This window comes from Balaenoptera physalus (assembly GCF_965194825.1).
Source record: "Balaenoptera physalus genome assembly, chromosome: 12".
NCBI lineage: Eukaryota > Metazoa > Chordata > Mammalia > Artiodactyla > Balaenopteridae > Balaenoptera > Balaenoptera physalus.
Window position 1 is genome coordinate 64,503,716 of NC_138897.1, and position 16,704 is coordinate 64,520,419.

Consider the following 16,704-nt stretch of genomic DNA (forward strand, 5'->3'; position numbering starts at 1 on the left):
CAGATTCAAGAAGTTCAGTAAACCTTAAGTAGAATAAATACAAATAAAATAATCTAGGCATTTTATAATTAAGCTTCTAAAAACAAAAGATAAAGGGAAAAAAATCTATTAAAAGCAGTTAGAGAGGAAGAACATTATATTTAGAAGAATGTCAGTAAGAGTTATAATTGACTTTTCAGCAGAATCATAAATACAGAAGACAATGGAATGCCGTCTTTAAAAGGATTATAAAAACAACAATAAATCTGCCAGCCTAGAGTCCTATGCCCAGGAAATATATTCATCAAAGATGAAGGTGAATTAAAGACATATTCAGAAAGAAATATGAGGGGATTTGTTGCCAGCAGATCCATAGTACAAGAAATGCTAAAGAAAAAGAGAGGAAATACCAAAGGAGGTTCTCAAAACCGATTAGAATGATCTGTTATGGATACATGGACATGCAGGAAGGATGAAGAGCACCAGAAAGGATAAACATAAAAGACTACTTATTTAATTTTTAAAAAGATTATTGACTTTTTAAAAGAAACAAAAATAATAACCATTGTGGGGTGTAAACGTGAAGAAGCAACATGTATGACAATAGTAATATGATAAGGGGTGGAGGGAGAATTAAACTCTTATACGTTATTTGCATTGTTCGAAAGTTGTAGCATCTCCAGTAATCATTAAAATATAATATAAGGTATTTCTAAAAACATTATGGAGGGGAAAATGGAATAGTAAAATCTTTTTTTAAAATTTTTTTATTAATGCCACTTTGAATTTATGGTAATTATCATCCACTTAAATCTAATTTTAAACCTAATGGTGTTTTGGGACTTCCCTGGAGGTCCAGTGGTTAAGACTCCGTGCCTCCACTGCAGGGGGCACAGGTTCAATCCCTGGTCTCGGGAACTAAGATCCTGCATGCCGCACAGCGTGGCTAAAAAAACCCCACACACCTAATGGTGTTTTCCCAACAAAAGTTGCTATATAATGCTGTGTAACAGTTGCATTCTGTTTTTCATGTAGTGTTTTCCTGGTATTGTTTTGGAATAAAAAATGACAAACAGCTGATGAAGCTGAAGCTCTGTTTATCCTAATATGGTGAGGTTTGAAGCTGTGGGGCTCATCAAAGTGGTGGATGAGCCCAAGCATCACAATTACGTAATACTTTAAGACTGGAAGGTCATGGTCCCTACTCTACCCTGGGGTGAAGGGGGAAATATTTGGATCCCTAACTAAAAAAATGAGAACTCTTCCAAATGTGCTTATCCCAAAAATGCTGTTTGACTTATTTGCCAAAAAAAATAGTTGACCATTGCAATTAAAGGATTCTTTGGGTGGATTGTCTCAGATGAAACCAGTGTGTTACGCAGATGTTCATGACCTGTATTTCACCTCTGGCCCTCCTGCTCCCAGCAGAAGTTTATGAAGATCTCTTCTCTGAGATTCTACCAGTATTCCCTTTGCATGAGTAAGAAACCGCGCTGTAACTAAAATAATCATTATTAGCCCTAAATATGTATGCTCCTCATCTTCTAAGATTCACTTAATATTTCCCAAATGTCTCACTTTTCCAAACATTTTCAGTGCTTAGGTATATCTGCATGTTTTCTTAATTTCTAAGATAAATGGTGCTGTTCCATGCAGCCATTGAGGTGTTATCTCTGTATTGGCATGGAAAAGATACCTATGACATGTTTTTGAGTGGGGAAAGCAAAGCACCTTATAGAACAATATGATATGATACAGATGGGAAGAAACCTTCAGCTTCCGCTTTATAAATTGTGTATTACTTAAACTTTTATGCTTATAATATACCGCCTTATAATTTTTAAAAACTTAGTCCATGTCTTCTGTTAAGACTGTTAATTTTTTACAAGTCATATTCATTTTAAAAGAATAAACCTAAGAAAAAAAAAACTGGAACTGGAGAAAGTTTTGGGCATCTATATACTTTTTCCTGAATATGGTATACGGAGGGCAGTAGGCTGTGTGAGCAGTGGTAATTGATTACAGTTTCACAGAAGTAGATGTTTATATACTATAATTCTATGAATTCGTTAGTGGTTTTCAAAAGAGAAAAGGCTGAAGAGCCTAAAAATAATAAAGGGAGCAGTAACTGCCTTCATAACCTGTGTTGATTTCCTATGTATTTCAACCACTAGAATATGTCTGTCTTGTCAAACTGTAAAGAATTCAGTGAAGAACTCTTATCACCCAGTTATCAAAGTGACATAAAATTACTTTTATCACACAGCAAAGAATAAAAAAATAAAAGTGGATATCTAATATTTTCCTGAAATGCTCTGAGTTTTAAAAATAAGTTGGCTAACTCACTGCAAAACTAGAACTACTTACAGTCTGGTACAGTCTCAGGATCAATGATCAAATTCTAGAAATTTATACTGAAGGTGACTGAGAAATCTAGGATTCCTAGAGGTACAGGCCATATGAGCACATGGAATTTTTTTCTTATTCCCCTTTCTTTTTGTCTCTCATGCATATCTGTGTGCTTTACATATGCTCTAGGACACGGCTAAGTTTGGTAGTAATCCACTGCTGCTCTGAATGTCAAAATTGAATTGTCCTAAGCGAGTCAGAATGCCACGGTTGGACATTACTATGTCATTGCTCTTTCCATCTGGATTTCTTGTTTTGGATAAAACAGCTCTGACCACACATTGGTTAAGTATTCTCAACTTTTTGGTTCAATTCCACCTGGATCCAAGGAGAAGAAAGCAAGCGTGGAGGAGTTGCATACACACTCCAACTGGCAAATTAAAAAGAAAAAAATAATCATGTAAGAATAAGAACAGAAGATCATACTGCATAGAGTAATTCAGTCATTCTTCCTGGTTGAAGACTGAAGTGTTGTATGTAATCAAACATTCTGTTCCTAAGAAGTGTAATATTTGTCAATCATATATCATAGAGTCAAACATTTAAAAAATTTTCCAGCTTTATTGAGATAGAATTGACATATAACATTGGGTAAATTTAAGGAGTACGACCTGAAGATTTGATGTACGTATATATTGCTAAATGATTACCACAGTAAGGTTAGTTAACGCATCCACCACTGCACATAAAATATTTTATTTTTATGTAAATCTCCAAACTCTCTCAGAATTCCAGCATTTTGGCATCTGTCTCCCCTGCTGTGTCTCTTGTTTTTTAGACTAACATCTGTTGGATGTTTTTATGTCCTAAATGCTTTACGTGTGCTAACTCACTTAGTCCTCGCAGCAATCCCACGAGGAAAGTACCCCATGGAGCTGCTCTGTGCCTTGTTCAGCTGTTGTCTGCTAGGTTAGCAGTGGTCCTGCTGGGTGGCGGCGGTACCTGGAGCTTCGCTGCCCCCCTAAGCATTTGGACCTTTCCCTTGGTGGTGATCCAGTTCTCCCTGAACTGAGTCAGTGCCCCACTTCCCCCTCCTAATACAGAGATTTTCCGTTTAATGTCATGGATTATTTCCTCTCATTAGCTCATTTTCTCGACAGCCAACTTTTAAAAAATGTATCTTTAAATTTAAAAATATTTGTTTTTAAATTCTGGTACAATGTGCGACCTAAAATTGACCATATTAACCCCTTTAAGCCTACAGCTCGGTGGTATGAGGTACATTCACACTGTTGTGCAACTTTCTCCACCATCCAGCTCCAGAACTTGTTCATCTTGTAAAACTGAAACTCTCTACCTGTTAAACAATAACTCGCCGTGCCTCCTTCCCCACAGACCCTTACAACCACCATTCTACTTTCTGTCTCTAGGCGTTTGACTACTTTAGGTCCCTCATATAAGTGGAATCATACAGCATTTGTTTTTCTGTGACTGGCTTGTTTCACTTAGCATGATGTCCTCAAGGTTCCTCCATGCTGTAGCATGTGTCAGAATTTCCTTTCTTTTTAAGGCTCAATAATATTTCGTTGTATGAATAGACCACATTTTGCTTATCCATTGGTCTGTCAGTGGACATTTAAGTTGCTTCTGCCTTGTGGCTGTTGTGAATCACTGTTATGAACATGGATGTACATGTATCTCTTCAAGACGCTGCTTTCAGTTCTTTTGTATATATAGTCAGTGGAATTGCTGGATATCACAGTAGTTCCGTTAGATTTTTTGAGGGACTGCCATGCTGTTTTCCACAGAGGCTGTACCATTTTACATTTCCACCAACAATGAACAAGGGTTCCAGTTCCTCTACATCCTCGCCAATGCTTATTTTTTTTGTTTAATAGTAGCCACCCCACTGGATGTGAGCAGCCAGCTTTTTTCACTCTTCTCTGACATCACCTTAGATACTTTACAGGGGCTAACTTTTACTATATATGTTTTGACTAATATGAACAACTTCCCACTTTATGAGTGTGTGAAAGTTATGAAAAGTATTTTTGTGGTAATTCCCGCATGGCCACAAAGTCTTTCTGAATTATAGAGAATGAAAAGGACGGGGCCACCGCTGACTGGAGGTTATTCCCTCAAACCCCTCTCTATCACACTAACTCCATCTCTCCATTGATATCACACCTAAATTTAATTTTGTGATTTGTAACATGAGACACTGATTTTTGTTAACAGATACTATTCTTTCCTCAGAAAATCCATTTCTCGCTGCCGAAGAATTAGCAGGATGCTCTCCAATGAATCCTTACAATCCCCGGCATTCAGCCGCTCCAACTCTCAAGCCTCCATAGACAGCGCCTCCATGGAGGATTTCTGGCGGGAAATAGAAAGTATCAAAGAGAACAGCCTGGGAGTTCAGGAAGAGCAGACGCCAGCTGAGGCCAAGCCCCTGGATGGTGAGGTGCTAGATTGGTCTTCCCCTGTGCTGTCTTTCTTTGTATGCTCTCTTGTTCTGTTGGCAGGTAGAAATCATTCCACCAGTAGTTTAACAAGTGAATCAGTAGAATTTGGCAAATCAGCTGCCTGCTCCCACTGATTTATATCTGCTGGTCTGGCTCAGGGTGGCTTCTGTGTAAGGTGACATGACCTGAAGGAGGGCTGTCAACACAATCCAAATTGATCCCTTATGTGTCACCACTTAGGGATGCTGTACCCGTCTGTTGACTTGATTCATAATCATCTAGCAGATTGAGTATTCTCATTTTGATGGCTTTTATATTTGTATACTTGACCATTAATTACCAAAAGAGAGAGACAGACAGAAAAAAAATTTACCAACATAATTCTGGATTAAAAATATTTAGCTATGAAGCATGTACTAGTATTAATGTATTCAGAGAATGGATAATCTAGTACTTCACCAAATAAAAGCTGTGTCAGGTATGTCAATTATACTAGTTTCCAGTGAAATTAAACAAGAAGGTTGAGGACCCAAAAAGTATAATTGTCCGTAATTGTCAAAAAGTACAAAATTACTCACCGGAGATTAAAAGCATAGGTTATCTTCTCCAGGTACTACCTATCGACAAGTAAATGCATAAGAAAGACTGAAGGTAGTTTAGTAAGTATCTAAGAATGTTTTCATTAGCCAGTGATTAACCTCAAGACAACTATCAAGATAAACTGAAACTTTAAAAAAACTTTTTTGTTCTTTATTCCCTTTCTACAAGCCTGTGTAAAATGTTTTCTCATTTTCTTGTAAAGCATGTGGGAAGGCTTTTGTTCATGTAACAGTGATAGAATAACATAAGCAGAGTCCAACGCTTCTGGACTGATGATTTGATAGTGTATTTGCTAACCGGTCAATTCTGCTCTTTAAAAGAAACCTTATTCAGGTAATGCCTGTTTACCATAGTTCCCAGAATGTTATAGTGTGTACAGTGTATTTTCTGTTACATGATGCTGTTATTCTGAATTCTTTATTATTTCCACACATCTAATTTATAATAGCAATTGATCCGCATCATGATGAATTTTAAGTTTTTTAGCTGCCTTCTGAGAAAAGGAAAGATTACCTAACGTTCAAAATGAGGAGAAAAGTAAGAGAACGAATATCTATTGAGCACATACTCTGTTCTAGATTTTTGCCATCTGTCACAAATTCATTAATAAAATAATCCTCATAACCACCTAATACTTTGGTTATTATTACCTCCATTTTGCCAAGAGGACACGAGATCTAGATATAACTGAAAACTCTCCAAAGTCATTCAGTTAGTAAATGGTGGTTGGGATTTGAACCTGAATTTGTGTGATTAAAAAATTCTTTTGTGTGCCATTAAACCACTTTTTTTCTGTCATGGTTTTAGTTTAGATATTCATATTTTATCATTTTTTGAAATTGGCTGTTCAGATATGGCTTATATTTAACTCTCTGGTAAGGAAAATTACCTTCCCAAATCTGCCAAATAACCTTACTCTACTAGAAGATACTTTAAAAATTTGACTTATTTAAAAAAATACAATACAGACCTTTTATTCATTCCTATAGGCGTTCCCACAATTATTATGGGAAAAAGAATGGTCTTTTAAATTTTTTTGAGGTTTAATTTACATACAATATAATATTAGTTTCAGGTATAAACATAATGATTAGATATTTGAATACACTGTGAAACAATCACCAAAATAAGTGTAGTTAAAATCCATTGTCACACATAGTTACAAAATGTTTTTTCTTGTGGTAAGAACTTTGAAGATCCTACTCTCTTAGCAATTTTCAAATATGCAGCAGAGCATTATCAACTATAGTTACCATGCTGTACATGACATCCCCATGACTTATTTATTTTATTTTATAACCAGAAGTTTGTACCTTTTGACCACCTTTACCCATTTCGCCCACCCTCCACCCCTGGCCTCTGGTAAACACCAATCCGTTCCCTATATTTATGAGCTTGGACTTTTTGCTTTGTTTTGTTTTTAAACTCCACATATAATGAGATCATATGGTGTTTGGTGTTTTTCTTTCTCTGTCTGACTTATTTCATTTGGCATAATGTCCTCAAGGTCCAGGATGGTCTTAGTATATTGTCTAGTGATTATTTCTTACTCGCTGATGTGTACAGACTTACAGATATACATGGCTTCCAATCTCAGAATATTCTAACCTTCTCTTGGTAACTTCATCTTACAGAAGGAGAACTTGAAGCAGAGTGGTTGCAAGATGTAGGTTTATCAACCCTGATCTCGGGTGATGAAGAGGAGGATGGCAAAGCCTTGCTCTCTACTTTGACTCGAACCCAAGCAGCTGCAGTGAAGAAGAGATACAATACTTACACTCAAACCATGAGAAAAAAGAACAAGCAATCTGTCAGGGATGTCAGAGACATCTTTGGAGTCAGTGAATCTCCTGTAAGTAGTGAACAGGACTCAAAAGGTTTGGTTTGATTGAGGTGAGGGAAGGGGAATGTGGAAAAATTATCAGAAAAGGTCAATCATCCTCTAGCTTTAAGAGGAAAGTAAAGCAGACAGCAAACTGCAAAATTTTGCAAATTTGAAACTTAAGTGATTATTTCTTATTCCCCATACAGCAGTCTCCCTGCACACAAAATTTATTCCCTTCTTTTGAAGTTGATCACTTCTTTGGTAATGGAGCAAGTCTTTGTGGATGGGATACACGGAGTCTTTACTTAAACCTCAGCACTGAATGGAAACTCTGTGGACAGGCAAAGGAGGCCCAGAGAAGTGGGCCCAAGTATTATGAGCAAGTCTGTGTAGTTTGTTTTAATTGGGGGTGAGGATGGGAGAGTGGTTAGGGTACCCTTTATGTTCAAAGAAATTAAAATGGTGAAAAGTGAAAAATACAGCATTAATCAAATGGGCCAGAGAATGATTCAAAAAACCATAAGGGAAGCATCACATGTTTTCTGAGAAATGGCTGGTTGAAATTCCAGCTTACCCTTGGCTATTCCACGGCCACAGTTTTACTTCTGAGGCTGAGTCATGTCCTCCTATTTCTGTGGTTGTTTTACTGGTAGCTCTGCTTTACAGTTCGCTCATTCATCCATTTATTGCATCATTGCAGTGTTGCACTGAAATAATTGCATCATTGATGCAACAGATAATTACTGGATACATTCTCTGTGCAATTCTTATATCAGGTTCTATGCAGATAGGATTCTTGGAACTTTGGGGTAATTCATATATAGGAAAAGGGGGACTTGATATTCTGCTGCAGTCACAGGTAAAGTTGCCTGGGGCAAGTTGGTTAATCCCTTTGATTTAGGTTTCTCATCTGTTTAATAGTAATATCAATAATGACATAAATTAAAACTTCAAGGATATTGGGTAGCTGGCATAACTAAAGACAGTCTCTAATTTGAGTTAGTTTAGGTTGTCTGTAAGTCAAATCTTCTCTTAGATACATTAATCACAGTGGGGTGTTGCCAGGGCAGCTCACATATACAAAGTTAAGCTTTGTATTTGTGTTTACAATGTCCTAGAAGAGCACTGTCCTTTAGAACTTTCTACGGCGATGGAAATGATCGATTTCTGTGCTGTCCAATATGGTAGCCCCCATCACATGTGGCATTAGCACTTGAAACGTAGCTAGTGTAAGTAAGGAACTAAAATTTTAATTGTATTTAATTGTAATTGATTTGAATCTAAAATGTCACATGTGGCTTGTAGCCAGTATAATGAACACAGTTCTAGAATCCTCTGCTGTATATAATGATATACTCAAGGTAAGCCATTTTGAGTTCTACGCTGTTTGAACTTTCAGCCTAGTTGAAACCTGGGTCTTCTTGGAAGGTGAGATTGTCTCTAGCTGTAACTGAGTAAAGGTGATGCCCACAGCTTGAGGCTAGGGCTCCAGCCACATGAGTCCTGGACAAGATGCCTATCAAAGAAAAGGTTTACCCTGCAGGTTTAAATTCCCTGGGTCATTTTCCAGTTATCTCCCAGATCATCTTGAGAGAATCCTAAGAACTTGGCCTACATGCATCCTTTCCCCATTTCTGTTTCCAACTACTTCAGACTAAGATTTTTCCTCTTCCCTAGCAAACTGCAAAATATGGGTCTATAGCTTCTCCTGAATCCTCCAGTTACTCAAGAAAATGCATAACTAGCCTCTCTAGGTTTCCCAAAACTTTGCACTATAGTCACAAAGAAACAGTGCTCCTCCCATTTCTTTCACTTGGACCCCGAAGGAAATCGTAAGGTGGGCACTTAGCATTAGGGCTTAAGTATAAAATGAAATGAAGAGTCTTACTTTTCCGTAACATGTAAGTGCAATAAACTGTTTGGTGTTTAACTCCAGCAAAGGCAGAGAGAGGGCCGCATTCTTGGTGGGCAAGGGGAGTAGCCCCGGGGGCTCGTGCTCCTGTCTGCCTTCCTCTTCTCCCACACACCCCCCAGTCTTGCTGCTGAAGCCCCAGTTCTAGAGAGAATGGGGAATGAGGCAGGGGGAGTGGTCGCAGGTAAAAGAATGACCATATATTCCAGGGAGTAGAGGTCTTGTGCTGTCCTGAGAAGTGGGGCATCTGGAAGTCAGGGAAAGCCTGGCATTGTATTATGCTGCTTAAAAATTCACATTGTTCTTTGTCAAAAATGTAAAAAGCCATATAAAGCCAGCCTGTTAAAAATATGGTATATTTACAATGTGTAAGTCCTAATAAACATTTCCACAAGATTTTTTTTTCCTAAAAAATTCAGCATCTGCTTCTGCAGGTAAATAGACTTGGAGGTTCTTAGAAATATACCTAAACTTCTAAGTTTCCTATTTGAATTTGACATCATGAATACCAGTTCCTCCCTCCTCCTTCTTCTTCTCTTCCCCTCTCTCCCTTCCTTATTCTCTCCTATTCTTTATTTCTGTCTTTGTCATCGTTTACCTACATTAATAGAACAATTACATAAAGTTTTCATTACATTTTCTTAATGAAGTTTTAACATTACAAGTTGCATAAGGTAATTTTGCATTAATCTTAGAATTATGAATCAGACCCACTATACTCACCAAATGAAGATATAAATAATTAAAAAATAGATATGTAGATTATGCTAGTTCTTTTCTTAATTTTTTGCAGATAGAATCCCAGGTTCAAAATCATTTTTCTTCAGAATTTTGAAAATATTTGGCCGTTATCTTCTCTAATGCACCATTGCTGTGGGGAAGCACAATATCTACATCAACTTCATTCCTTTGTATACAAATGTGGAAGCTTTGTGAATTTCATTTTTATTGTTGGAACCTTGAAATTTTAACAGTTTTACTTTTTTAAAAAATTCATCCTGGTCACTACCAAGTGAGGTCTTTCATTCTTCAGATTGTTCATTCTGCATATGTTCTTCTAATGTTTAAAACAAGTATTTATTCCCTTCATTTTCTCACTGCCTCCTTCTAGATATTAGATGATTGTTGTTAGATGATTGTTGTTAGATGATTGTTTCATTGTTTGGATTGAATCTCAATATCTCTTAAATGTCCTGTTATATTTTCCAAGCTTTGTTTGTGTGTATGTTTGTTCTACATTCTTGGCTGTCCCTTCAACTTCATCTTTTATATCATTAATTTGGCCTTGGTTGTATTAACACTTTTACCTTTCATTAATTTTTAAAACTTTAATAGTCCTCTTATGAACTTACTGAAGCCCCTCCTTTCCCCTGATTTTTCCTTTATTTTGTGACCTGTTCTGTTTCTTAGTCGCAGTAGCCTCTCAGCACTCTGAAGGTACTAAATTAAACCTTAAATTACAAGGTTCTCTTTTTTTCCTTGAATTATCTCTTTCCTTCAGGGTCATCTGTTTATTTTTGGCATCATTACATTGCTATTGACCAATTGACTTTAATCTTTGGATATTGATTTATATTCATTGATAGAGAACTAGATTGACTGATTGATTAGTGTACGTAGTAGTCATATATTTCTTATGCAGTTATGTAGACCCGTTTTCTCCCAAAAACTCTCCCCCAGAACAGGAGTCTGGGCCTGTGTGAGTGGTGAAGTGTGTCAATGTCAACTGTCACACTTCACTTTAAGAAATAAATATGGTATCAATGCCAAAGTAACAAGAGTCCTGCAGAATCATAGTTTGTTTCCTTTTCAGGCAAACCCAACTTTCCTTTTTATACTCCTGTCTATATCCTTTTAGAAGGCCCCAATAAAGTGCAATTCAACATTCTTTCCATCCGGGACCACCACACCCATACTAGGACAGCCACTATCACTCCCAAGGCAGGTGGTCACTCTGTCACCAAGGGGACACTCGGGTTTTATCCTGGAATTACATTTAGCTGCTGCCTGCTGTTCTTCTAAACAGCTGTTGCCTTCTGAATTGGGCGATGCCTTCCTGCTGTTTTTATCTTCATTCTGGATCAGCATTTACCTTCCACACCTTTTTCTCTTATACCTTTTTTCAGGCCAAAGTTTTTCTCTACCCTTATCAAACCGTTCTTGCTTGCTGTTTATCTTCCAGGAGCATCCAACAATTTCTGTTCTGCTAATGGAAATGTTTAGTGGTTTCTAGATCTACTCTCTGAGAAAGGTATCTCTTTGACATTTTGAGTGATTTGCAGGGGGAGGAGAATGTGGTATGTGCATTGTGATATCTTGATCCAATTTTCCTATGTTGATTTTTCAGTAGTATTTGTTCCTTTCAAAAAATGTGGTTTTTTCCTTATTATAAAAGTAATTCATCGTCTTTAATGGAAATTTAGAAAATATGGACAAGCCAGGTAAAAAATGAGTATTTCTATGGGCCCAAATAAAATTTTATGATTTAATTAAATATCCAATGAATATAATTTTCAGTGAAATTCTAACCATAAAAGAATAGAATATTTAACCCTTGTTTTGGTAGAGCTCTTAATACACTAAATCACAGATATTAAATCACCCTTTGGATGCATAATACAAGGTCTACAGTCCATTTCATCATGAGCAGAAGTTCAGTGCTCAAACAGATTTTTTCTAATATTCAGAAGATGTGAATCAATTATTACCTTCAGTAACATATTTAATTGAGCAAAATAGTCAATCTAATATATTTCCAATTTCATAATTGATAAACAGTTAAAGGTGGGACTAACTCATAATTAACTGTATAAATATAGGCATACAGTCCTTAAAAAAAATGTTATATCACACATATACATTTGACTGCATGGCACAGAAAACCCAAGAAATCATGAGTTATACAAATATGAATTTGTTTTTTCTCTCTTTCAGAGGAAAGTGATCTTTGCTTTAGCGTAGATCCAGCTTCCTTCCATCTTTCTATTTTGTCTTTCACATGTGGCCTTCATTCTTTTGCTTGCCAAGGGGGCTGGGCCACTCCTGCCACCATGCCCATGTTCCTGGCAGTTCCTGGAACTTGTACCAACTGACTCTATCTCTCTGACTTCAGTTTCCCAGAAATCTTACTTGGTAGAATTCCAGCTACCTCTCATTGCCTAGAAATGTTATACAATCATCCTTAGCGGCAAGAGAGCCTGGGAAATTGATATTTTTTCATTGTACACAAAAGTTCCTGAAAAAAAAAATCAGGATCCTATTAAGGAAGACACGTGACTGGGTTTGGGGCAGGCGGTTGACAGTATCTTCCACACGTACCAGTGTCTGTCACCGGGCCTGGTGTGTGGTGAGCTCCCAGGACTGGCTGCTAAGTGACCAAATGCAGTGATCAGTGCATAGGCAGTCATATCTGTGGGTGTCTCAACAAGTCTGTATGAATGTGCACTTCGTATGCGTAACACGTGATTAAATGCAGTTGCCCTTGGGAGAACATGCCTGAATAAAAATGCACTTTCATTTTTCTCAATAGCCAGATGATTTTTGTTGTATCCCAGCTCCTCTTTTGGATGTGAACCCAGATGAAGAAGGGATGCCAGCAGTTCCCTGCAGAAATGGTCAACTGGTAAGACAGAGCAAGGGGGTCCAGAGAAGTGGTTACTTCAAGGCAGCCTGGAAAGTTTAAAAAAAAAAAAAAAAGCCTACTTACCTTGTAACAATGAAGAAAAAAGGGGACTCAGACTCAGGAATGAATAATTAAATAGTTAAATCCGCAAATACTATGGGGCCTACTTGTACCTACAATAACAAAAACAATCACAGCTGCAGCTGCAGCCACAGCCAGAAGTCAGTACATGTGGGAGGTCATCAGCTAAACTATTGTTCTCTTTGCTGAGTGCATAGTGGAAAATTTTATGCTACCTTCTATAAATCTTTCAAAATTAATCTAATTGTCACCGTAAGAAATATTTTGACATTTAAGTTACTTTCTAAATGTAAATATATTGTGGGATGCAGCACTATAGCATCTTGAATGTGTAACAATAAATGGAAAAAGTGCACAGTCTTGCACAGGAGGTAAACACGTTTTATTTAGAGCCCACCTCACCCAGTTTAGTACAGAGTTTCAAAGAGTGATGATCTGAGTTCCAAACTGTCAGTGAAGCTGTTTCAGTGAAAGAGATGAATCTCATGCTGTGATCTGTACCTCCTGGCATGAGGCCTGGGTCCTCTTACTGAAGTGGTGACCCTTCACCCTGAGAAGGACATAGGTTCCTGACATCTTCCTCCACCTGGACTCATGGCAGCAGAAAACTTACAGTAAGAGGCCTTCCTCTATCACGCTTCTGTGTGTTTCCTTCTCTTTAGCTCTTTATTTTCTTTCCCAGCAGAGGAAGAGGGATTCTTTGTTGTTCTAAGAGTAACCCCTGTACCATTCTTGATCTGATGAAGATGATGATGATGATGTTTAGATTCTCTACAGTTTACTTTCATCTTGCATATATTTTATGTGGGGCACTCTGTCCACGTCTTCCGATTGTCTCGATACAGGCTAGCCCCTGGTCCCTTCCAAAATTCTGCTCAAGGGTTTGGATGTGGCCAATTTGTGTTCTGGCTGCTCTTCTGTTGCCTGAGGGTAGGTCAAGGTCTGGAGGTGGAGGGTGGTCAGCTGGGGCTGTGAGCAATCCTGTTTTCATATTTTTGTCTCTAATTTTTTTCTAATTTCATTGCATTTCTCATAAGAGTGTGAACTCTGTCTAGTCAGAGGTCTTTACATTTTCTGTTGAGTTGGAAGATTTTTCCCTCAGTTCAGGGAGTCTTCTATACCATCCTTCCGGCCAGGACCCTTGATCCAGGCATTTGTTCCTCTCTGCCCGCCCGCTCCCCTTCACGGCAGCCACTGCCTCTTCTCTCAGCTAGAGGAGGGGCAAGTCAGAGTAGACATGGGGTGTTTTCAAAGAACGATTTCTATGAGCTTTTTACCCCACCTGCCTCTACCTACTGTTTTGATTGTCTCCTCTTCACCCTGGGGTAATAGGGATGGCTCAGCACATGACCCCTGACACTGGAAAGGTGAGACAACAGCAATTTATTACATGTTCTCACAGCCCAGGGAGGGAGGGCACCGCACACCATACAGAGCAACATGTGGGGTGCACTTGGGAACAGAGTGAACAACCAGGCTTTGTAGTATCAAGAGGGGGAGTGCCCCCCTGGTTCTCACAGAGGATGGATTGGCTTGTTTGAATAATTCCATGGGTGGACAGGGAACTGAAACCCACTACTCAGGGATAAGCAAGAACTGTGTCTGGCCCCCTGGGTAAGGAGTGTTGTCTTACTAGGGGACCTTATCTGAGGGAGCAAAGTGGGAGGGGAACTTGGGCTTAGACCACTTACGGCCCTCCCGCTTTTACCGGATGTCAAGGCAACGTGTAAGAGTGAGTCTTATTTTAGATCTTGTTGCCTCATTGACACTCCACGTCCAGCCACGGACTCACATGATGAGTCTATGCTTATTTTGTTTCTTTTCTCTTTTATCACTATCCCTTTTATTTCAATGCTTTGACAATCTTGTCATCTTTTAAAGGTTAAAGGCAAGTGTGGTGACGAACACACGAAGAAATCTCCCACTGAGGTGGACGAGAACGATTAAGTTTTATTCCAGCCACACCCCTGAACTACTCACCAGTTTATAGAATGAGAAAGCAGTACCGCTCTGTATCCCTGGAGGAGGATGAGGGCTAGCCTGCCAGAATGACCACAGAGAATAGTAGAAATACTAATTTCCATAATCACATATATTACAAACTGTTACATCTTCTTAGCAGATTGCATCTTTTATCCTTTGAGCAAATCTGGCAAGAAATATCTCTGGCTACTAAATTTTAATAACTAAAAAGCTTAAATCCTAAACTGGTTAGTATCAGTGTGCTAGGCTGTTGATCATTTCCTTTCAGAAATTTGTAAATATTAATCTATTTGCTTTTCATATAGTGTTAATGTTGAGAAGTCTGATGCCTCTCTAAATCATTCCTTTATTTGCATCCTGCTCTCATTTTTATATTTCTGAAAGCTTTCAGGTTTATCTTTGTCGTTAGAGACCTGAACTGCCATCAGGATATGAAATCTTTTTTTTTTTTTTTTTATCATGATCCAGCACTCAGCTTTTTGTTTCTGAAACATGTTTCCTTTCAGTTCTGAACATTCTTTTCCCATTATTTCTTTTACTTCATTATCTCCATTTTCTCTCTTCTTCTTTTCATTTCTTACATTAAACTCACACAGCTCTTGAATTGTCTCTTATATTTCCCATGTCTTTTTTTCCCATTTGTTCTGTATGCTAGCAGACTTTTTCTGCATCATTTTGTGGAAACCTAATTCTAATTTTTGTCATGAGTGATTATAATTGGGTGCCTGTTGATTTTTAAATTCAGCGATCATACTGTTAATTCATAAGAACTCCTCCTTTTTTCACTGATTTACCCTTTATTGTTATAGTTAGTCCTGATTTATGATTGCAGTAGTCTCTCAGATCTCTTTGAAATTATTAAATCATTATAAGCCTTTTTCTCTTCCCTCAATTATCTCTTTCTCCCAGAATGTATATCACTATACTTTTTTTTCCAAAATGTTGATTTTCTCCACAGCTGACTTTTTTATAATGTTGATTTTTCTCCAGTGGCTGATGATCCTTAGTGATGGTCTGGATTGACTAGTTAATGACTTTTAGGATATGTCATTGCTGTATGATTTCTCTGCCATTATATAGATATTTTCCCAAAGGGCTCTTTGTTGAATAAGAGGGCTGACTTTGGGTCCTGTGTAAGCAGTAAGGTATGTGAGCAGTCTGTGAATGGACGTTATTTTAACAGCACACATGGGTGAGTCCGTGCATGTGTGCATGCGTAGACACACGTACATGCACACGTACACACACAGACACACGCATGCACATACCTTCAATGCCAAAGGGAGAGTGGCAGATGACATCATTCCCAGAAAAAACTCATGTTCTCCTTTTATTCTCCCATCCATGTCTTTCATGAAGGTCCAGAGTGACCTGATATTGAGGTCTGCTTTGGTCCCAACCCTGGGCATCTTCCCAAGGCAGGTAGTTCACTTCATTCAGAGTGCTTTCCTTGGGTCCATACGTGGCTGCTGTCTGCTGTTCAGTGTAAAGGGAACTGTTCGGAGTTCTGTCGGGCCCTTCCATTAAGGAAACACTTTACAGTAAATTATCCTAGCCGTTGCCCTGGGGCCCCTTCTTGTCCTGTGTGGTTTCCACTCTAAGCTTGGTTGTTGGTCTGTTTGCTTTTTTGTGGATTTGCCCTTTCTTTGTCTTATGCTATTCTTAGGCTGAGAATTTCTCTACAATTATGAAATAAATTACTTACTTTTTATTTTCCAGGAATTTCTAACAATTTTTAATCTGTTATTAGAACACTTTGTTGGTTTTCAGTGCCCTTGGAGCTATACTTAAAAAATATGCCCTTTCTCTAATTCTGAGTGATTGGGAGTGGTACACCCTCTGACCTCCATCCTGACCTAAGTTTTCTTGTACTGCCTTTTTAGCATTG

At 38.1% G+C, this 16,704-nt stretch overlaps 1 protein-coding gene across 15 annotated transcripts in view; it reads left to right on the forward strand.

The window, feature by feature from the left end:
- ARHGAP28 (Rho GTPase activating protein 28) overlaps window positions 1-16,704 on the forward strand; it is a 176,838-nt gene that overhangs the window by 101,766 nt on the left and 58,368 nt on the right. For 13 of the 15 annotated variants that reach the window (XR_014252082.1, XM_082418676.1, XM_082418677.1 and 10 more), the window contains 3 exons: window positions 4,585-4,787; window positions 7,028-7,245; window positions 12,660-12,752. Coding sequence is in view for 14 of the 15 variants with exons in the window: in XM_082418676.1 (XP_082274802.1) it covers window positions 4,585-4,787; window positions 7,028-7,245; window positions 12,660-12,752 (514 nt within the window). In the remaining variant the exon portion in view is untranslated. The remainder of the gene's footprint in view (window positions 1-4,584; window positions 4,788-7,027; window positions 7,246-12,659; window positions 12,753-16,704) is intronic. The other 2 variants (XM_082418678.1, XM_082418671.1) reach the window with 1 other exon arrangement.